We start from the raw sequence: 22916 nt of genomic DNA on the forward strand, positions 1-22916 counted from the left end.
CTTTCAGCCAATTCAAAACTTACCTTGCAAATATGAAAATACTCTGAAGTCAGGGTTTCCTGAATCTCTTCTCTGAGGACCCCTGCAGTCCCTCCTGGATGCACGGAACCACTTCCACCACCACTGTTACTGCCACTGCTGCTACCACTGCCAGGGGAGGAGGCAGTTAAACCATCCAAAACTTTTCGGAAATTAAACTTCTTCATTTTAAAAGCTGTTGAGAAATTCAAAGGAAAGGGTGACTTAGCACATGGAATTATACCTGAGTAAAAGTGTTTAGTTTTTCATTAGTCAGGGCAGTAGCCAGTCCTCATTTTACAAGCATTGGCTATAAAGGACTAGGAAAAAAAAAAAAAAAAAAAAAAAAGGAAAACAAAGAGGCTTCATGTTGTCAAATTTTAATTCTAAAAAGCATATCCCTCAAAACAAAAAAAAAAACCCACAATTCCAAAAGCAACAGTATTTCCTCCTTATACATCAAATTTTCCAGGGCTTTATCCCCAGCTGCTGCTACGCTTTATCAGCACTGGGGTAAAAATAAAAGGCAGTGTCATCGTCGTCATTAGCATTATATCATCATTATTATACAATCAAACCAGGGTCCAACACACCAAGCCTGTCTTCTCTTAAGGACGCGCTTCCCAACTAAAGATTCAGCTCAGAACATTTTATTTTCAGAAAAATGATGTGGGGGGAGCCGGTATTTACTCTGCCACCACCTTCTGGGCTCACACCATCATCTTCAACGCTCCCCTTTCCCCAAGAAATGATGGGGGGACTTTTTCCATTCCCCACCCCCAACAGTCCGGACCCCAAAGCATCTGCGGAGACCCACAGCCACAGCCAACGGTAGGGGCGAGCGGCGGCGCCAGCTGCCCCCGCTTCCCCTCCGCCTCTCCACTTCCCTCCCCGCGTCTCCGGCCCTCCTCCCTCCTTCCCCACTCCACCCCCCTCCCACCCCGCACTGCCCGAGCCGCCGCCGAGCTCGCCCGCGGGTCGGCTCTCCCCGCAGCACAGCTGCGGCTCTTGGAGGACGCGAAGCAGCGGCGGCGACAGCTGTGGCCGAGTCCCGCCTCCGCCAGCTGTGCGCGCAGAGCGGCCGCTCCCGCGGTTCCTCCCCGGGCCGAGCGCCTAGGCGCGAAGGCTCTCTCCCATGGGCGCGCGAACACACAAACACCCTCACGTAGACATTGTGCGCCCAGCCAGACAGAGCACACACAATCAGTCTCACGCAGACATTCACGCGCGGGCACTCATGCTTACAGACGCACACACAGGTGTGAGGGATCCGCGGCTAGACGGCGGCGTCGGCGTCCCAGTGGGATGACTATGATTCCCGACTTAGGCACCTTCCTCAGCTGCCACTATCCGCCTGCCAGCCCGGGAAGCTCAGGGTGCAGAGGAAGGCGGGCTCGCAGGCGTCTGTCCCGCGCGGCTCCAGCGGCTTCTCCAGTCCCTCCGGTCGCAGCGCCCGGCGCTCTCCGAGGTCCTAAACGAGCAAGCAGGCTCCGCCCTCCCGCCGTGGGAGGCAAGCCCCGCCTCCAAACCGCCTCCTCGCTTGCCCCGCCCACTCTTGCCCAGGCCTCCCGGAGCCCGTGAAAGGGGCGGAGAGCGCCGGGACATCAAAGGGAAGGAGTAGCTTCCGCCTCAATCCTAGGCTAGATAGACGCTAAATCCCGCGGTTGCGAGGCGGGAAAGATATTTGGGGCTAAGCCGGAGAAAAAGCCAATGAAAGGTGGCGGGGAGACTTTAGAAAGGTAGGTGAAGTATTTGATTGACAGCGGTATTGGCCAGTATGCAGGGCGGCCGAGCTTTAGGGATTGTAATTGGCGCTACCTGTTGAAGGACGCAAGTGTGAATCAATAGAATGCCTGGAAGCGTGCGAACTTGGGCTCCTTGAGTCCGAGGCTTTAGGAAGGATTTCCCTAGGTCTGGCTCTGGACAATATTGTGAATTTGGCAAGTGTTTTGCAGTTTATCACCTCTTTGAGGCTCTTCCCGCTCTCCAGGTGCATCTATTGAGCTCTCCTTGCTGCCCTTCTACTTGCATAATTGCTTAACGGGTCACCTCTGCCGAAGGGAATTGTATTTCAGTAGAGTTTTGGGATATACTGTATAGCCTTCCAGATACTTAGGGATCAGTTGTTCACCTTATTCCCTCTAATACGTAGAATTACCCCTTCTCCCTATTTTCACAAAGTTTTTTTTAAAGAAACATTTCTCTCTCTTAAACCATATCAGGAATATATTTTTAGCTTTTTCTATGAGTCACAATAATAAGTATGAAAGATGTACTATTCCGTGCAGAATTTTTTTTTTTTAAAGTACATCAGGATAGGAAGATTTGGTTCTGAGCCCTGACTTGTTACTGAATTGGGGAAATTTTGTACCTGTGTTTGTTAGTCTGTGAAAATGAAGGACAGCTCAGGGGACCATAGCTAGCCTTAGACTTCAACCTGGGCAACACAACAGAGCTCATTAGTAATCATCCCAAATAGTCTTAGATTTTAGAAGTTCTCTAGGATGACCTCTTCTTTTTTTTCTTTTGTGTGTGGGGGAGGGGGGGAATGGGAGGGGTCCAAAGGGAGACCTAAAAGAGAAATGAGTTGCTCAAGGTCACATAGCCAGGAAATAGCAAAGATGGAAAATACCCCCGTTTGTTGTATCCTTAGCTCAATGTTCATCTTCTCCTTTTGAATTTTTCAGTACTTAGTGTCCTTCCAAAGACTCTCAATACTTCCTGGTAGTTTTTCATTGCTATAGCTAGACAGTAACACTCTTGCAGGCAGGCATAGAATTTTATATTTCTCCTATCTTGGTTAGCAGCTGGCACAATGTTTCACATATAATAGGCACTTAAAGGGTTTTGAACAATTAGTTTATTAATTGTTATTAGTAAGAGATTTATGAGATAGTACCCAATTATATCGTGTTTGGGAGGGGTAAAAATAAGGGTGGAAACAAATGCCATGTCTGATGTTAATTAGATCTCATTAGGGTTCCAAATTCTATATTGGATTCCTAACAACATGTATCTTTGTCTTATTTTTATTTTTTTCTTCTCTTCTTCCTGGCCCATATCACCTCCAATCATGGGTGCCCATTAGGGCTAAAGACTTAGCTTTTCTCTTTTGTATGCCTGGGTTTTCTTTAAATGGGGGGTGGGGAGGGGATTGCTCTAACTCTTAGAAGTAGGCATTGTTTTCTAAAGTAATGGATTTAGATGTCCACTTTCCCTTCATCAGAAAATCTATTAGCAACTCCTTAATTTTCAAGTAAATGAAAAACAAACCTGTACCAAGTGGTGGCCTGGTCTTTTGATGAGTGAAGAAAGAAGATACCCTGATTCAGCAAAGTGAAATGTAACTTTTGCAAGAAAGCCCCTTAACCAACACTATCTTAGCAAACTTCGTGGTGGTTTTTCTAAGAATTAAGAGAGAACTGAGAACTGAAAAATACACAAAACAGATTGACAAAGATTCTACTTGAGGACCCTGAATGAAACTCATTGGCCCACTTGAGTTAAAAAAGAGGTGACAGAATAGCCTTTCATATGGGACAATAAGTAGAAATGAAAGAAAAGTCTAGTCAGAAAATATAAATGTTTACAAACAAATACAAGAATCCTGAAAAATAAAACATGATTAGAATGCTGAGATTGTGAACTCTTTGAGACTATTTTAAATATCTTTATTGTTCCTCCACAATAGAGAGCACAGTGCCTTATACATAGTAAGTGCCTGGTAAATATTAGCTTGAATAAATTATAGAAAGTAAAAATCTTAACATGATTGCAATTTCATAGACAGAGAGAACCTGTGGACAGAGGGCATTGTGATGTCTATTCACAAACTGTGAGCAAAGGATAAAAATGAGCAAGAGACAGAGTACATTATGTACATGAAGAGACAGCGTAAACAATTGTAGCCTAAAGCTTTTACTAGATGAGAGGAGCACAATGAAATATCTATCAAAGCAAATTCTATTCTTAATAAATTAATGAAAAGTAAGATGTTATACTATAAACCATCTGTAAAAGGAATGAGACCAGACCATGAAATATACCTGATAAATAACGTAGAGCACTTTAGAATTGGGTCAGATAATAATATTGGAGAATTTTGTTCATTTTATTGCAAACTAGAAGAATACCACATGGGGAGGAGTTTCTGATAAGCCATGATGTCTTCTGAAAAATGACAAGTAGGAATAACTGCAAGACAGGAAAATAGTCTAAGCTTGGTTCTTGGAGCAAAATCATCAAATCATTCAAATAAATCTAATACATTGGAAGAATTTTTAGGATATATGTTAAAAATATATTACAACTCACTTTAAGGAATTGTGATCTTGGATTCAAGTCAACAATGAAGCTAATAGACACTGCTTTTTAACATCCTAAAAATAATCAAATAATTATAGAAAATATGTGCATCTGTGGCACTTTGCACACAGGAGATTTGCTAAATTGACTAGGCTTGGAGAAAACGAAACCAAATTGAAAAAATACATGTAAATGGTTCATCATATATAAAGATAATAAGTTCTACCAGTTATTTAGCACCCATGTGCCAGACACTATGCCATGAAATTTATAACATCTCTTTTAATTTGCTCCATATTATAACTCTATGAGCTAGCTGTTGTCCCATTTTACAGGTGAGGAAATCTGAGACTGAGAAACATTTGAGAAATTCACCCAAGATGACAGGTGGATTACTCAGTCTTCAAATTCAAGGCTAATATCTAAGATCATGCTCGTAATCACTGCACTATTACTAATTAATAAATAGAAATTGGAATAGGAAAAAAGTACAGGTTAATTCTTCTGAAATAATGAACATACATGTGTTTGTTTGCCAAGACTGCCATAACAAAATACTATGGATTGGGTAGCTTAAGCAACAGAAACTAATTTTTCTCATAATTGTGGAGGCTAATAGTCCAAGATTGAAGACTTGGGTTTCTTCTGAGGCCTCTTTCCTTGGGTTTCATATGACTTCCTTCTTACTGTATCCTCACATGGCCTTTCCTCTGTGTGTGTGCCTCCCTTGTGTCTCTATAGGTCTAAATTTCCCCTTCTTATAACCTGTCAGATTAGATTAAGGCCCACCATAATGGCCTCATTTTTTACTTAATCACCTCTTAAAGGCCCTATCTCCAAATATAGTCACATTCTGAGGTACAGCGGGGTTAGGGTTTTAACATATGAATGAATTCTGGGGAGGCACAATTCAGCCCATAACAAATGACAATTAAATTCATCATTCTTTGAGGAGAGCATCTACAATAAACTGAAACTATGTGAACAATTTTACATTTAATTTCTCATTTAATCCTTACAACAATCGTGTATGGTAGCTATTGATAACTCCATTTCACAGGTGAAAACAAAAGCAAACAAAGGTTCAGTAGTATGCCCAACAGCATACATCTAGTAGGTTGTGAAGTAGGAATTTCAACTCATATGAATCATATCCCAAAGCTCTTTCCTCATGCTGTTAGTTTTCTTTGGAGAAACAAAAGAAATTCCATTATGATATAACAAAAGGAAATTATTACAGAATAAATATTAGGATAAAACAGAACAGAAAAAAGGGAAAATATCTGCTAAGGAGGAGTTGGGGAGTGAATACTAGAAGCAGAGACCTTTTGGGATGGCAAGCTACTAGGAGGTTCTTATCTGACAAGATATCTCAGTATATGCATACTTAGAAACGAATATATTAAGAGTCCCAGGCGGTATCCCACTGATATAGAAGAAAATCAGTTATTCAATACCTAATTAAACATAGCAAGGCAGTACTAAATTGCTGAGAGAGGCTATAGAGTCAGGGAATATCAAAACAATTGGAAGGAGAATTTGGGTGGAGGGAGTGTAATGATTGGCGCTTACTGTAAGGCCAGGCTGGCAATTACTTACGTTAGCAAGTGTGAACATTTCCAATCTGCTTGCTGTGAGGTACCTGGTCTTGGACTGAGCAACCTAATTTATCACTCACTTCTGACTCCTCAATCAAGTTATAGCACTATCCTTTATTATTTGCCAGTCTAGGAGTTACAATTTTATTCAGAGAACACGTTGGAAAAATGGATTCCACCTTTATCCATTCTGGCAAAATTTTCAAGAGGATTAGGAATTACCTTTCCTTCCTAAATCTTCATCCGACTTTTTTCTGACTCTATTACACATCCTTTAGAACGGGTACTGGGTGATACTTGTCAGCCTCTGTCACATGCAGGAAATAGCAACCAGCATTAAAATACCTTATTCGGCCTACTCCAAGCCCAAAAGGGGAGAAACCACAGGGTTAATTAAATAATATCATGGCTCTCATGGGTTTCAAATAAACAGGCAAGGTCATTAGGATATACCCAAAACATACAAAGTATGGCCCAGCACACAATCAAAGACAGAGATGCAAATAGGATTCATCCCTTCTAGGACAAAACTCAAATATTTACTATCAAACATATGATTAAAATCAGCGCTTTGTGCATCTTTTAAAATAGATTTTCACCTATCAATCCATTACATTGGGATGTGGTAAGAGAAAGGGATTTAGTGTTGGGACAAGACTAAGTTTTCTAGCTGGGGCACTAACATGCCCTTTCAGCCTCTAAGCCTCATTTTTTCATATACATGCTATTATATAGGCTATTATAAGGAACAAATGAGATTATGTATGTAAAAGTGTTTTGTAAAATGCATTCCACTTTATAAATATATTCTTATTTTATTTATTATTCTTTTGCTTTAGAGAAATAGTTTATAGGAATTGACTTTAGAGTTGAATTTATTTTCCCATTATTATTAGTATAAAAATCACTCGCGTCTATGGATTGACTTGCAGAAATTGAAAGAGAGGAAGAAGATTTGGACAAGATGACTTTCAGGGTTCTTTCCAATCCCAAATTCTGTCTTCATATGATTTATTTAGTCAAAGTTCACAGTATTCTCTTTCTAAATACAACAAAATGTCACTGGAAAGGTAATTAAAGAGCAGCCATGTAGATGCTGACCAACAGAGACGATCCGTAGCCTGCCTACAGCAGGCAAAAAATACATGAACCCTAAAAAGTGTCCACCAATCTCTAACTGGATATAAATATTACTTAAAAATGTAACTGAATATCACATTTTTTATTACTATTTCTATTTATACATTTATACACGCATGTGCAAGTATACATACGTGCATGTGTATGTATATCTGTTATAAAAGTAAGGTGTGCTTATTATAGCAACTTTGTAAAATCTACACATTTATTTCTAGTCCTCTTCAGGACATTTTTAAACAAATTGAAAGTGTCCTGTATGTACCATTTTGATTCCTGTTTCATTTTTAACTAAACATTTTTGTTGTCAGCTTTCCCCATTTCATTAAATATTCTTCAGAAATACCATTTGAATGTCAATATATTTAATTATATAGATATTTATACAATGTATTTTGTCATTTCCATATTCTTGAATTTTTTATTTCTAATTTTACAGTATTATAAATAATAATGGGAGAATTTTTATACTAAATATTTGGCAAAGTTTCAGATTTTTTTCCATAAATGTGCCTTGTATATTGAACGTTTTCATAATATCAATTCCTCAGACAGGAAATCCTCAGTCAGATTTTTTTCCAGGGGATATTGCTATGTCAAAATAATATGTCTTCACACTTAGTTTTAAATTTTATTTTTAAAAGGTTGTACCAATTTATACCCTCGTTAAGACCTTAGGTCTCTGTGGAGAACTCATGCTATAATAAACCTTTGTAAAGTGATATCCCATGCCACCTCCATTGACTTCTTTTGTTCAGATGTTGAAAAAGTTCAAAGAGAGTTTTAGGATGATAAGAATTAGTAAGTATAATCAACTAAACAGAGCAAAAATTGTGGCAAGATAAAACATATAATTTTGGTAAAGCTTGTCATTTCAATTTGGAGGAAGAAAATATAAAAGTTTTCATAGAACTTCAAAGTTAGAAAGAAACTCAGTAATTCACATGCTTGATTTCTAAATGTAAAAAGTGCAACACAAACCTCCATTCAATTATATAATCCACAATTTACAATTATAATTTGGTCATATGTTATTGTCATTTGAAGGGGGAAATGAAAAAATAAACACAGGGACTGCTTACAGGGTAGAGAAAGAAATGCAGACCTGCGCAAGGATAACTTCATAGGAAAACAACCAAATCTTAAAAGAATATTTAAGACTTTTAAAACCAGTTTGGGTTTTTGCCACTAAAGACTAAATAGAAATGTGAACCCTTGCTATTTGTTGAACAAACTGAAGCTTAGAGCAAGATTCAGACACAGATCACAGATTCTAACCCTAATCTAGATGATAAAACTATAAAGGGTTCACAGCCTTTCTTGGATTTAGAATATGGAGACAAGTGGAAACAGTTCTTTTGAGACCAAGCCTCTCCTGTTTTCTGAAGCTTTGATTCACCATGACTCGTGATGATTGCCCTAGTTTAAATAGGGATATGCATTTGTTTTCATGATGGAAATCATGAAAGTTAATAATGCCATTACTGAACTAATTTTTTTACAAAGGCTAACAAAATGTTAAGATGTTAAGAGTTTGAAAATGTTCATATTAATTATTAGCTCTGCTAAAATTGGCACATTAGAGTTTTCGAGTTTTAGAGAATAAGCCAGGATGCTAGCTAGCATGACTTTATTTTACTATAAACAAAAGTTCCCAAAACAGAGTCATGAGCGTAGAGGATAAGTGACTTCTTTCCTGCCCAATTGCAGAACAGGAGACAAGAGAAAATCCTTTTAAGTGAGTCCTCTCTGGCCATGCAGGATAAGTTTTCTATTTCGGTCATCTCCTTGGCCAGCTTGGGCTGACAAAACATTGTTGTTCACTTAACCTTGCCAAGCTGAAAATCTTTACAAGTACTTTTTCAGTAACAGCCAATGATTTATGGCTTCTACTGGATCTCCTCAGATAGAAAAACAAATTTTATTTATCTGCCTTATTCCTTCCTCCTCATTATTCCCAGTCTCTGTTATCTTTAGCCATAATCCTTTTTTATTTAATGCAAATATTACTTTACTTTGCATAGTTTTTCAGGTGTGTTTGTGTTTAACGTGCTTTAATTATGGAGACCAAATTTCTTGAATTTTCTGGGAAAGTTCCTATTTGAAAGATTCTGTGTCATTGTTTTCATAAACCATCAAAGCCATCTCAAAAACCGTCTAAGTCCTCAGCAAATACAACTGTTTTCCATGATGCTGTTTTTAAAATTGAGTGGCAAAACATATGGGGGAGGAAGATACACAATAGTGTATTTTTAAGAGCAGGAACCCTGATTTCAGATAGAGCTGAGTCTGCTACTTACTCAGTATATGACCTTGGACAAGTTATTTATTTCTCTGTGTTTCAATTTTCTTATTTATAAAAGGAAGATAAAATTACCACCCTCACTGGATTGTTGTGAAGATAAACTGAGAGAATTGTGGCACACAACACACTGCCTGGCACATAGAAAACCCTCCACATATGTTAGCTATTATTATTTTTCAGCACCAAGTCTCATATGAATATTGGTGAGCATAAAAGAGTTGTAAGAAAAAGTACTTTTACCACTAAAGTAAAAGACCCTAAGATGAAAACAACTAAAATGCCATTTGTTATATTTGGACCTTGGGAAGTAGATCCTGGGTATTTGTATGTTAACAATTAACTAGTCCTTTAGAAAGGGAATCTTCATAGAAACAAGCTTTGCAGGGTTCAGCTGGGGAGGCCCAGAATGGTAAATCTTAGAATATAGGCAATTAATTTAGTCAGATTATCTGTTAAGTAAACACTGTATCCTTAAGTCATATCTTAACGAGAACTTGCTATCAGAATGGGAGAAAGAAAAATGTGTCTATAGATCAAAGGTGGTTGAATATGCTTAAAGATTTTCCACATAGAAACATTATTTTTCCAAACAGGAAGAAAACATGTAAATTCAGTATCTCTCTCTGTCCAAACTCCAGGATAGAAGAGAGTTGTTCTGTTATTATTTTATTATTTGCTTACTTACTCTTTGATGTTTTGTGTTTTGTTTTGTTTCCTGATTAACAATTTTTGGAGATTGGAATGAACATTGGCAGCCAATGATACTGTAAAATCTTTCCTGAAAATCCACAGGAAGTACTCAAAGACTTGCCAAGAAAGGCTGGAAAAAAACCGCAAAGAATAAACAATTATTAAGCAAGCTGAGTTCTTTAAACAAGTATGAGGGGAATAATGTGCCATCATTTCAACAGCAGATGATGAAAATGATGATGCAAATATTGCATTAGCTAATATATGTCTTGGCTGATTTTTAAAATTTCTCTTTATGTAATTGTATAGTTTTGACTGAAGGTTATTCATTACATGTATAAGTAAATGTGGTTTAAATTTAACATCACTGTAAGACTTTTGATAGATCTTATTTTATAAATAAGAACAAAATAAATCTTTTGTAAGAATATATGCCCTAATTTGTAAATTTTAAAATGTGGTTACCACATTTATAATTCATCAGTCTTATAGAGATTTCCACAGTCCAAGAAAGGAATCAAGGGCAGCAACTACAAAAGCAATTATTCCACAGGATGTGAGAAGATCATGAGGAAGGAGCCTTATTCCCTTTATGCTACCACACTTAATGAAGGCTTTAGGCTTCGATAGTACAAGATGAGAAAAGAGGGAAAATACCAAGAAGAGAGATGAGTCTGTTTTATAACCTGTAAAAAGCTTGCAAACATCAATTTTTGTCTATTTTTGTTCCAGTATGTCTAGTACATGGTAGGTATTCAATAAATATTTGCTGAATGAATAAATACTAGTACCTAATATTCATGTTTCATACTAAAATTTCAGGTCTGAATTTAAATGTATAATTAAGCCACAAATTAAATAACATGCTCCATCTATTTGACAATTATGTATTGTGTGACTATTTTGCATTAGGTAGAATGCTAGATGTTATTGGGTGTTTTAAGGAATGAGGCGGGGAGGGAGGGAGGAAGGAAGAAAGGACGAAGGAGCAATACTGACTTGAAAAGCTGAATATGGGAGGTCACAGACATGCAAACAATTAATTATAAAACACTTATTAGAGTAATGTGAATGGTATAAGCAGAACCCTGTGATTGCATTGAAAGAATAACTAATTATTTCTTCCATGTGCCTCAGTGAAGAAGAGGTGAATGAATTGAGAAGGTTGGTTTTAGCCCTTTTTGAATCTTTTCCTACACTTAGCTTCCTCAACACAGCTTTATGCTGATTTTCCTTCTCCTTCCTGAGGTTTCTTTCACCTCCTTCAATTTCTTTTTCCCAAACCTTAAGGACTTAAGGAGCAAATAGAATGTAAGCAAGAATTGGTGCTTATCATAAATTACTATTTCAAGAAGTTTGGTAGTAAAGGAAAAGGAAAAAAACAGAGAAAATAAAGTGAAATGGGTGGGTCTGAAGGGGATAGGAATGAATAATATTCGGGGGGCAGAGGTAAAGCCAGAGAACAAACTATTAAAGATTCAAGAGTAAAATAAGATAACCAATGAGACAAGATCATAGTCTTTAACAACTATGTCATAACCTTCCTACCTTTCCCAACCCTCCAACTTCTCCCCTATCACAGCCCCAGCTTATGGCTTTGCCCTGAATAGAGAAAATGGAAACCATTAAATGAGAGTGTCCCAGACCTCCTACCATCAAATCTTAAAGACAACAATAACATCAACAGCCATTCATGCCTTCCCACTCTCACTCCACCCCTTTGTCAATTAAAGGGGGCTTTATCCTGCTAACAGCCCCTATTTCCCACCTTCTCCTACTTAACCACATTTTCCTATTTCTACCGAATTTCACGTCTCTATCAGCATGACAATTAAGAATCCTTGGGAATCTCTCACCTTCTGTACATGTAAAATTATGATCATGTACTCTCATTCTCCAAGTTATGGTTAATTTGGGGTACAAAAATATCCATTAGGAAGAGTCCTATACAGTTATAAGTGAACCTAAGATATTTGTTCTATAATAGGAATGGTGAAGGTATGGTGAAGGAAAATATCTTCTTTCTTTTGCCATACCATAGAGCATGCTTTATCAGGAAGAATTAGAGGATTCCTACCTAGCAGAGTTAGAATAGACTTTATTTAGGTTCAGTAAAAATAACAATTTTCTCAGCATATTATTTTAAAAAATCATTTAAACTTCTTTAAAAATCCCAGATTAGTACTAAATTAATTGCCTTAGAGTTTGCATGGTGTTTCAATTTTTTTCCAATAAAAATAAACAGAAGCCCAGTTTTCTTTTCACTTTGGCATTTAGAGTTTTTTTAATACGACAAAAAAGCAGGCTTGCCTCCTGGGTGTAAGGCGAGCTTCTAGCTGTAAGAGTCAATCAATTGGGAAGGGCATTTGTGGGTAGGAGTTGTAAAAAATTGCCAGCTTGACCTTGAAAATAATAAAAAATAATTGAGACTAGTAGCAATGAGCATTTATTTCCCATGTGCTGCATTCTCTGTCACATTTTTTTATTTGGTTGAAATTTCTGTCCCCTACCACCTACCCACACATATTCATATGCACTATTAACATCATAATATATATTAATGAGCCCTCACAGCTGGTTAAGAAGCTTTTTCTAGCAGGCTAATAACATCACTTTGACTCAACAATGCTGTGCATAATGTAATCTAATAAAATGGTGTCATGTGCACTGAAAAGCAGAATAGAAGAACAGTTCACTCTTCAAAGAGGCAGCAACTAGGAATACAGCTATACTAGCAAAATCATCCTGTTTTATATAGCTCAATAGAATTTTGTTTGTATATATTTCTTTCCATATATGTGCATTGTGGTGGGGAGATATAAAATGATAGAATCTCAAGGTTGAAAAAGATATAAAAGTCCATTACTCCAATCAACTGTTTAATATTTAAATTATCTAACAACATTTGGCTCCAAGTGGCCATCTAGCATAAATCTGAAACACCTCCCCCCACCCCAACATCCTACACTCATCTGTCCCCAATAATGCAAGGAGTAAAATACCTCTAAAGAAAAGGTTTTCAACCTTGGCTGCATTTGGAACATCCATGGGAGCTTTTTAAAAAAATCCCCAAACTGAAGTTACAGACCAGATAAACTAAAGCAGGATCTCTGGTGTTGGGACACAGAAATCAGAATTTTTTTTAACACTTCTCAAGGGATTCCAAACGCAACCAAGATTGAGAATCACCTCTCTAGAGGCAATACATCCTAAAAATAATAAAATTGTTTTATAGGAAGCCAAAATCAGCCACTCTGCAACTTTGATCTATGGGTCCTAAAAGAAGGTTTCTTAGGAATTCTCAGCTGAAGCTCAGAGAAAGACTCTCTTCTCCTTTTCATATCAAAGATTAAATAATGGATTATTTTATCATGCATGAATGAAAGGTTCAGAACTATAAGTGACAGACATCACTTATAACTCCCATTTGTTTTTTAGCCCTTGAAGGAAATATCCCTTTCCTTAAACTTTATACATCTGAGCAAAACAGAATTGGACAGAAAAAAGTTTTATGTAGGGTCTGGCGTAATGGACATGATTCTGTCACTGCTTCTCTACTTGCGAGATGCCAACCCATATCTTTCTCATGTGAGATATAACGACATCCAAGTAAACATTTTCTTTTAGGATACTGAATGATGGGCTTCCTCTATACTCTAGTAGAGATATTGCAAAGTAATAATCATGTAAAAATCTTCAGGACATACAGCAAGATATTAAGACTAAAAAACATCTGAAGATATTGTTTCCTTCCCTTTTTGTTATCTATATCTGTGTCTATGTCTATATCTATACCTATATCTATCTTGAAAACTAAATGGCCTAAGTCTTGCAGTATCATGTTCTTCTAGTGGCTCATTATTAAGTCTGTCCATTCTCAGAAGAAAGCATTGTCATATCTCTAATGGCCTAACTCGACCAAGATGGATAGTGGTAGTTGCCCTTCCACATGAAAGATTCAAGAAATATATAATAACAGTTATCACTTCTTCTTCAGTTTCTTTCTTCTCTAATTTAAATATATCCTCAATTCCTTCAACTATCCCTCATAAAACATGCCTTTACTTTTCCTCAATATCTTGGTCACTTTCCCCCCATTACTCTCCAGATATATCTAGCCCTCTTAAATTATGGTTCCCAGAAATATGGAGATTACCTTCTTGGTCCTAGATACCTTAAAATAGAAGTCCTCTTACTTGAAAGACTGAGATTAGTGGGTGACCATTGATAGAAAAAATTTACTAATATGAAGAATTGTTAAATCTATTAGTGCATAATGATACACTATTGCCAGAAGTTTATAGTGTCAGTCCTGAGCAATTAAAAGAATGGAGTTGTATTAAATTATCAGTGGAAAACTTAGGAAGGAGAAAGTTTTGGAGGAAGAGTAGATGAAAATTTAGTTTAATATTTTGGTGTCTGTTAGTTGGATATTTAAGTTCGGTATTCAGGGAAAAGGTCTGAGCTATAAATATTAGAAAGGCATAAATTTGTGAATCACCAGTATTTAGATGGGACTTAAAGGCATGATTTTGGATGAACCCACCAAGGGAATGAGTATAGATAGAAAAGAGAAGAGGTACAAAGACTGAGCCCTAGGGCATTCGACATAAAGAAGGGAGTAATAACCAGAAACAAGAATGAAAAGGAGCAGTCAAGGAGGTAGTCAAAAAACGAATAAAGTATGTTTTGCATGCCCAGTGAGGGGAGGGAGTATTCAACTGTGTCAAATACTGCTGAAAGACTAATAAGATGAAGACTTGGGGTAATGGATGATATTGACAGAAGTGGTTGTGGTGTAGTGACATGAGCAAAAGCTTATTTAGAGTAGATTCAAGAAAGAATGGGAATGGAGGAACTGGAGATCAAATGTACAAAATACCTTTTTCTTTGAACTTTGCTGTAAAGGGAAGAAGAGAAATGGCACATAGCTTTATGGGATGTGAACTCAAGAGAAGTGTGATTTGTTTTTTGGTGAAAAAATAAAAATAGTATGTTTGTTTACCAATAGGAAAATCCATTAGAGAGGAGAAAAGTGGGGAGAATAATTGGAAGATATCCTTGAATGGGAGAGAAAGGAAAGATCTAGAACACAAGTTGAGGGCCTGCCTTATCTGGAAGTGCAGAGTTTATCCATAATAACAGGGGAGAAAACAGTGTATATGGTTACAGATGCATTCGGGTGAATAGAAAAGGTGGTGTTGCTTTTGTAAGTTCTTTAAGTATTGCTATATTTTCTCAGGAAAAGAGCAAGAAAGATCAGAAGCTAAGAGTAAGGATGAAGGAGGTTTAAGGAGAAAGAAGAAGGAATGAAATAATTACGTCTGACAGAGTGGGATTATAACAGCTAGGAAGCATTAAGGGCCCACTGAAGGTTAATGATCATGAACATAAACTGAGACCAGTCAGCACGGTTGCATGTTTTTTTCTAGTCATGTCAACTAAACAAATACAGGTATACAAGAGACATAAAATTGATTTTAATCAATATTGAAGACAAGTGAGAACAATATAATAAGAAAGTGGAAACAGGCTGAGAGTATTGGCAAGGAAGTTAGTACAATGACTGACTACAGAATTCAAGCTGAATAACAAAGGAAGTGAAAACATAAACAACGAGATCGTAAAAAGGAAGTAGGATAGACACTTTATTGGTCCTAATGTGTTCAAAGGATTGTTAGGATTGAGATGCTGGAAGAAATGAACTAGAAAGGTTAGCAGAGGTAGTAGTCAGTGTGGAAAGCTTGACATTGAAATCAAGCAAGGTTTAATATTTGACCTATAGAGTGGCCGAGGTAATGTGGAAAACCAGGTCATTGGAAGAGAGGAGGTCAGGAAACTGAAAAATCAGACAATTGGAAGGATCATCTATGTGTATAGAGAAATCATCAAGGATCAAGACAGCTGTATTACTGGAGAGGGTGACAGAAATGAGGAAGAGTGATTTCTAGGGGTCAGTACATGATTGCAAATCGGTGGAGTTGTGAGTGGAATAGACATCTGACAACATAAGAATCAAATCTTGGGAGGGAGATAGGTTAGACATTGTTTTGGATATTTCTTCTTTATGAAACATACGTGGTTTCACCTTGAGCTTATCATTGATGTATTTGTTTAACACGTATGCTACATTTTTACTTGTGAGTTGGAAGAAATTATAGAACAAAACAAGTCTAAGGATAGAGTTCTGAACCATGCCACTAGAAACCTCCCTCCCATCAGTATGATACTGATCCATTAATAAACATCCAACTAATTATGCCATGTATTAATAATTTCATTATCTTGTCCATAAAGATGTTTAGTGTTGTGAGACATATCTTGCCTTATTGAAATTTTGATATTTTATATCAAATGCAATGTTTCTCAGACTAACATATGCTGCCCCTAATAGTCCACAGATGTGGCTTCAAAGGTCCTCAAGTTCCATATGAGAATTATTCTAATGTTGTCCTTTCGTTTTAATAAAAACATTTTTTAAATCAGTACAGCTATATTCAATATAATGTGGATGACCTCTTTATAATTGAGAACTGCTAGACTTCTTTTGTTTCTGGGACTGCATTTATCCTTACATTGGTACCAAGAACTACTACTTTAATTGTTATTTTAAAAAACAGAGGATGCCTTAATACTTAAATGATGCATGCACACAAAAAGCAGGCCAAATGACATCATCATGTCCTCTGTAAGTGATGATTTTGCAGTGTTTCAAATAAAGAAAAGACGTGGGTGACCTGAATCATCCCATGGCATGTGGTAGAATTGGAAGAGCAAACCCATGGAAATGAGTACCACAGTCACATCGCTAAGTAGGAATGTTAGTTCATCTGAACATCAACTGTCAGGTGAAATTAATGAGATGAATTTAAATAATATTGGTTTTATAGCTCTATTAGCATTCATATTGGATGATTTTGTATATAGTTTTATTTATAGTTAATTATCATTAAAATAAAAATAATTTAGGTAGATTCTATCCATTTATTCTATTACAATAAATGTTAAAGGGACTTCTTTAAGATGAAAAAGAAAAAATGATCAAAAATATGAATAATGAAATGGCAATAACTACATATCTATCAATAATTACTTTAAATGTCAATGAATTAAATGTTCCAATCAGAAGACATATGATGGCTGAATGGATAAAGAAAACAAAGCCCCTATATATGCTGCCTAGAAGAGACTCACTTCAGATCAAAAGACAGACTGAAAGTAAAGGGATGGGAAAAGGTATTTGATACAAATGGAAACAAACAAACTTAAAAGCTAGGGTAGCAATACTTATACTAGACAAAATAGACTTTAAAACAAAAACTATAACAAGAGACAAAGGAAGACCCAGTAATTTTACTTCTGGGTATTTTTCTGAAGAAACCCAAAACACTACTTTGAAGGGACCTGTGCATCTATATCTTCATTGTAACATTATTTACAATGGCCAAGATATGAAGGCAACTTGGGTATCCCTGAATGGATGAATAGATAAAGACGAGGTGACACATATATACAATAGCACTCAGCCATAAAAAAAAAAAGAAATCTTGCCATCTGCAACAACATGGATAGAGGGTATTATACTAAGTGAAATAAGTCAGACAGAGAAAGGCAAATACCATTTGATTTCACTTATGTGTGAAATCTGAAGAACAAAATAAATGAACAAACAAAACAGAAACAAACTCATAGATACAGAGAACATTTTGATGGTTGCCAGATGGGAGGGCATTGGTGGGAACGAGTGAAAAGGGGGAAGGGATTAAGACATACAAATTGGTATTTGAAAAATAGTCATGGGGATGTAAAGTATATCAAAAAGAATATACTCAGTTATATTGTAATAGTATGTATGGTATCGGACGGGTACTAGATTTATCATGGTGATCACATCACAAGTTTTATAAATGTCTAATTACTATATTGTATACCTGGAACAAATATAATCTTGTATACCAACTGTACTTGAAAATTATTTTTAAAGAAGCAAGAGAGTAAAATATCCAGCATGTCTTGTCCATTATAGCTCCATGCCAGCAACCAGAGAACTATCCATTTTCCTACATCCTCTAAAGTCACTCTTGTATTAATTAACTTCCCCCCGCACTGCCTATCTCAAAAGATTTACAAAAGTTTATATCTACATCATATTTCAAGTCTCATGCGGATCCCAGAGAAGTTCTCCTCATCAGTCACTCAGATACCCATTCTAATAGACTTCACCTAGATAAGAGTTTCCCTGATCCTCAGAGCACTGAGTGGCAAATTGCACACTGTTTTTTTTTAAGGTTTTCACCTAAAAATGTTACATATTGTTTCCAATCAATTTCATTGGCTAAAATATATCACATGGCCATGGCCAGACCTGAAAGGGGACCAGAAAGAGAAATCTTACCACATAAGTGGTTAGGGGAATTGGACAGATTTGGTGGATAATACTAATAACTACCCATATTCCTTAAATCTTACAGGATGGATACCATATTTGCTAATTTAGAATTAACATTTGTGTCAATTAGCTTTCTTTGTTTGTAAACAACAGAAATTCACTCTGGCTTATTTAATCAATAAGAAAGAACTCATGGGGGGGGGGGTGGCAGGTTAGCTCAATTGGTTAGAGCATGGTGCTCTTAACAACAAGGTTGCTGGTTCGATCCCCACATGGGCCAGTGAGCTGCGCCCTCCACAACTAGATTGAAACAACTACTTGACTTAGAGCTGATGGGTCCTGGAAAACCACACTTAAAATAAATAAAAGTTTAAAAAATATAAATAACTCATTGGAAGGACTGAAAAGAGAGCATTAAGTAACCAGTTTCAGAAAGGTTAAAAACCGGAGCACTTCTGGATGTCTCAGTAGTAAGACTAAGTGAATGGCCTCTTTAAGGTGCCTCTAATGGGATTGAAGGAAATTCATACAAATTCAATCTTTTTAATGCTCATCCAGGGAGTGAGGATTGGTTATATTGAGTCACATGCTCACCCCATGGATACAGGACATCAAGCACCCTATTATCTAATTCCAGTGGGGAAAGAGACAATTTCCCAAAAGAAAAATCAGTGTTGTTAATGAAAAGAAGGAAAGAGGGGCGATGAAAAGCCAAAATGCAACCTTTCTTCGCTTTTGAAAATTTGAACTTTATTAAGCTGTCTCCTGGAATTTCTTCTATTTTTGATTCCTCAGAAGTTTATTGTTGTTCTCACGACCATAGAATAGGAGACTGACAAGAGAAAGATCCTGTCTGCCCACAATTATCTTTTCTACCGATGTGCCACATAGATGAAGTCTTTCACCATTATAGATATCGTTTTATGTGGCCATCATCTCCAGGAGGGGTTTAACACCAAACAATCATCCCTAACACAATTCATGGATCAAGTTGTAAGATTATATAACAATAATTTATCAGAGCAAGACTGTGTGGGAAGGAAATGAAGGACCATGAGGACATTTTTAAAAGTCTGCGTGATGGGGAACTTCCTAGAGAACAGTCATTTGGGGGTGGGGGCAGTTCTTGAGAGAGGTCTTGGCAGTCTTAAGTACTAGTATTACAATTGGGAAAGGGAGCCGCAGGCAAACATTTTTACAGTAACAGTATGAACACAAAATGCTTTTTCTCATTCTACACTCTCACAATTTGACCTTTGAAATTTGGCTACTATTGAGTTCTTCATGAGTACCACCTGTTTTTCCTACTTTGGAAAATCAGTTATAAATAAAATGAGTTATTAATATTTGGCAATGCAGCTTCAAACACTGAATAGAAAGTTTTACTGACTACTCTGCTGAGTCCTTGAAGACAGATGGACCAAGCATGTGTGCGTCATTTGAAATGGCAGAAGTTTGCAATGGAGGGCCAAAATCTCGTTCTGTCCACCCCGCCCCCACACACACTGCTTCTGCAGGCTGAGCTCTCTGGATAGTCGGAGAGAATTCTGCACATTCAAGAAAAAGGCAATAGCACAAGTCTGGGGTGGGGTTGAATTATATTTAGTTACTTTTATTTATTTAATTTTTAAGAAGAGATTGATGCCAAAGAGTCTCTAGATATGCTTATAACATAGAGCATTTTGTAATGAACCAAATTCTCCCAGTAGAATTTCACTGGTCATAAATTAAGCAATCTGGATGTTGCATTTACTCTCTCAGGCCTTAAATAACTGCCACTTTGCAGAATGGCCCAAATGTAGAAACAAACACAAAGATAAGGAAATGAGCTTCTATGCCAGCTTGCCAATAAATTGCCACTTCAGTTCCCTAAATGAACTCCTAGTGGCCTAAACGAGTTGCCATAGATTCTAAACTCTGTCAAACTTCTAGAAATGAGCTTACAAGCTAATAGAAAAATTGATAAATTATTTAGATTTTAAAAGATTGAAGATGAAATAATGAAAACCATTAGTCACTATATTCATTCCTTAGGTGGGGAAGTTAAAGTCAATATTTCTAGGAGGCAATGTGGGATACCACGAGCCTATAGTTTAAGGGCTCACACCAAGTATGCACTTAGAAATACATTATATACAATGCTACAGATTATGGTATAGAAATGCATTATAAGGAATGCTGCTGATTGCAGTACAGTGAATTGAGGCAGCTACTTGCTACAAGCTAATTGTGGGGGACAGCTACATCGTCATGGGGTCACTATAACTAGAGACTAAATCTAAACCTAAATCTAATCATGTCAGTCTCTTGATTAAAATACTCCAATGGCTTCCCACTGATAGGACAAGTCTGGGATGGTGATCATAGAGGCCTGCAAAGTAACATCCTGCCTGATCTGGCCCTTGCCTACCTCTCCAACCTTAACTTGTGCTAATACGCTGTAGCAACACCAGCCTCCTTTCTGTTCTTTCAATATTCCAAGCTCCTCCTCACCTCAGGTTCTTTGCAGATACTGGCGCTTTTAACAGGAACATTCTTCATTTGTTTAAGTGGTTAACTCCTACACATTTTCAGGCCCCAAATTAGCCTTCCTTACTCCTCCCTAACTGCTTGAGGAGGTCAGGCCTCCTTATTACATTTTTTTTTAAATCAAAGATATTGAAGCCAGAGTGATTATAAATGAATGATAAGCAATAATGTATACTAGTGAGAGAGCAAAGATTTTTCCAAATTCACAAACAGGTTTGTTTCCAAAATCTCATTTGTACATAGATTTTTTTTTTTTTAAGTGTAGAATATGTTTTGCGATTGTATTTGGAGCCCCAGGCTAATTTAAAAACGTTTGATCCACCCAAAAACATGCTCAAGTATGGTGCTTTCAGTACTATTTCAGCTACATTTAGTCATAGTTTATAATATTATTTATATTGGAAAAGACATTCTGAATTCTACGTAAAGATACTAAGAATACATTTATCCTGTGACAGCAGCTTTCCCCTGACACTCCCCATCCCCTGACAGAGATGATAGAGAGGCCTAGGGAAGAAGAGGCGGGAAGAGGAATACTGCTAGAGAGCACTCACCTGAGACGAGGTTGATACATCTAGACACCCATAACATTTCATTCCCCATCTCTGTACCTCACTTCTCATGTGACCAGCAATAGAAGAACAAAATAGTAGGGGTATCACATATGGGAAGAGAAGTATATGGAACAGGGTTGTGAGTAATATTGAGAATATGTTCCAAAAGTACTAGTTGTTTGTAAATCAGATGTTCTTACATCAGGAAGTACTTATCCTCATGTGTATTACCTAAGACACACTCTGCAAAATAAGAATTAGCAAATTTTTCTTAAGCATGAAGCTAAAGAGAAGGTATTTGAATCATTTGTGCCAAAGCCAAAATATTTATACCTGCTCTGTCCAGAGAACACCTTGCTAATGGCTGGAATTCTTGTGTCTACCTGCCAGACACATAGTGTCTGTTTGCCTTGGATGCTGCTAGCTGAGCTCACAATTTTTTAACTTTCCTTCTCTTCCTTTTTAATATTCCCCATTAGTCCACAAAGTGCTTCAGTCATTACAGCCTTGCATTTCAACATAATTTCCAAGGTTAGAGAGTTTATCCTTCATTATTATATTTTAGTTTGGCTTCCTGATGAGATATTAAGAAAGCAGACAACTTAATCTCACCAGAAACACTCTATAAATCATATTTAAAGTGGATGTCCTCTGTGAAATTATTTTGAAATAATGCTGTGTAGCATGTATCGATTCCTGTGCTTCACTCCTAAATTTAAGGCTATCGCTTACGTTGGGAGTGTTTTGACATTTATCCTTTTCCTATATTTCTTTTGCCTCATTTTCCTCACTCATTGCCGAAAGTCTATGTTACAACTACACATGAATCCAGACAAAGGAAAGAGGCTGGGGATTGTGTGTCTTGGTGGGGAGGGTTGACCAGTGTACATTTTTATAGAAGACCTTAGAGTCACCAATCTGCTTCATAAAAAAACAAGGGAACTTCTCTTAAAGTTGTGATTGTAAAGTGAGCACACTGTTTTTCCTAGGCTCCTGGGTTAATTTGAGGGTACATTCAGAGTGGCTGTGCCCCTTGAAAAACCTTTTCTCTCTACCATAAGAAGCATCGCAATCCAAGTATGATAATAAATGGCAACTGACATTGGTCTCAGTCTCAAGGAGAAAAAAGGAGTGATAGGAACATGGTAAAATGGAGCGTGCGTGCCCCATCTAAAAGAGGCAGCTGCTACTTGGCTCAAGTTGATTCTTGCCATTTAGGAACATGAGCACTGTGTTATCGGTCTTGTCTCTTTTTCTAAAGAAGCCAGAAATCCAGACTTTTATGTGATCTTTCCCAATTTTTTTCAGTATTGGCACAAACTAATGCTGTTTTTGACTTTACAAGACAGTATGGCATCTTCTTTTCAGGAGACATTGACATCCGTTATATT

General features: G+C 37.1%; 1 protein-coding gene across 14 annotated transcripts in view; it reads right to left on the reverse strand.

Moving 5' to 3' along the window:
• Nucleotides 1–1518, reverse strand: part of STXBP5L (syntaxin binding protein 5L) — a 228643-nt gene extending 227125 nt beyond the window's left edge. For 8 of the 14 annotated variants that reach the window (XM_019729634.3, XM_019729632.3, XM_019729633.3 and 5 more), the window contains exons 1-2: nucleotides 1350–1486; nucleotides 24–214 (exon numbers count right to left, since the gene is read on the reverse strand). In XM_019729634.3, coding sequence (XP_019585193.2) covers nucleotides 24–206 — 183 coding nt within the window. In that variant the 5' untranslated portion in view covers nucleotides 207–214; nucleotides 1350–1486. Of the gene's footprint in view, nucleotides 1–23; nucleotides 215–611; nucleotides 745–1271 lie in introns of those variants that run through there. The other 6 variants (XM_074331359.2, XM_019729631.3, XM_074331367.2 and 3 more) reach the window with 6 other exon arrangements.
• Between the last annotated feature and the right edge of the window lie 21398 nt (nucleotides 1519–22916).

The sequence above is a fragment of the Rhinolophus sinicus genome, chromosome 17 (assembly GCF_057876585.1).
Source record: "Rhinolophus sinicus isolate RSI-liver-muscle chromosome 17, RSI-T2T, whole genome shotgun sequence".
Lineage (NCBI taxonomy): Eukaryota > Metazoa > Chordata > Mammalia > Chiroptera > Rhinolophidae > Rhinolophus > Rhinolophus sinicus.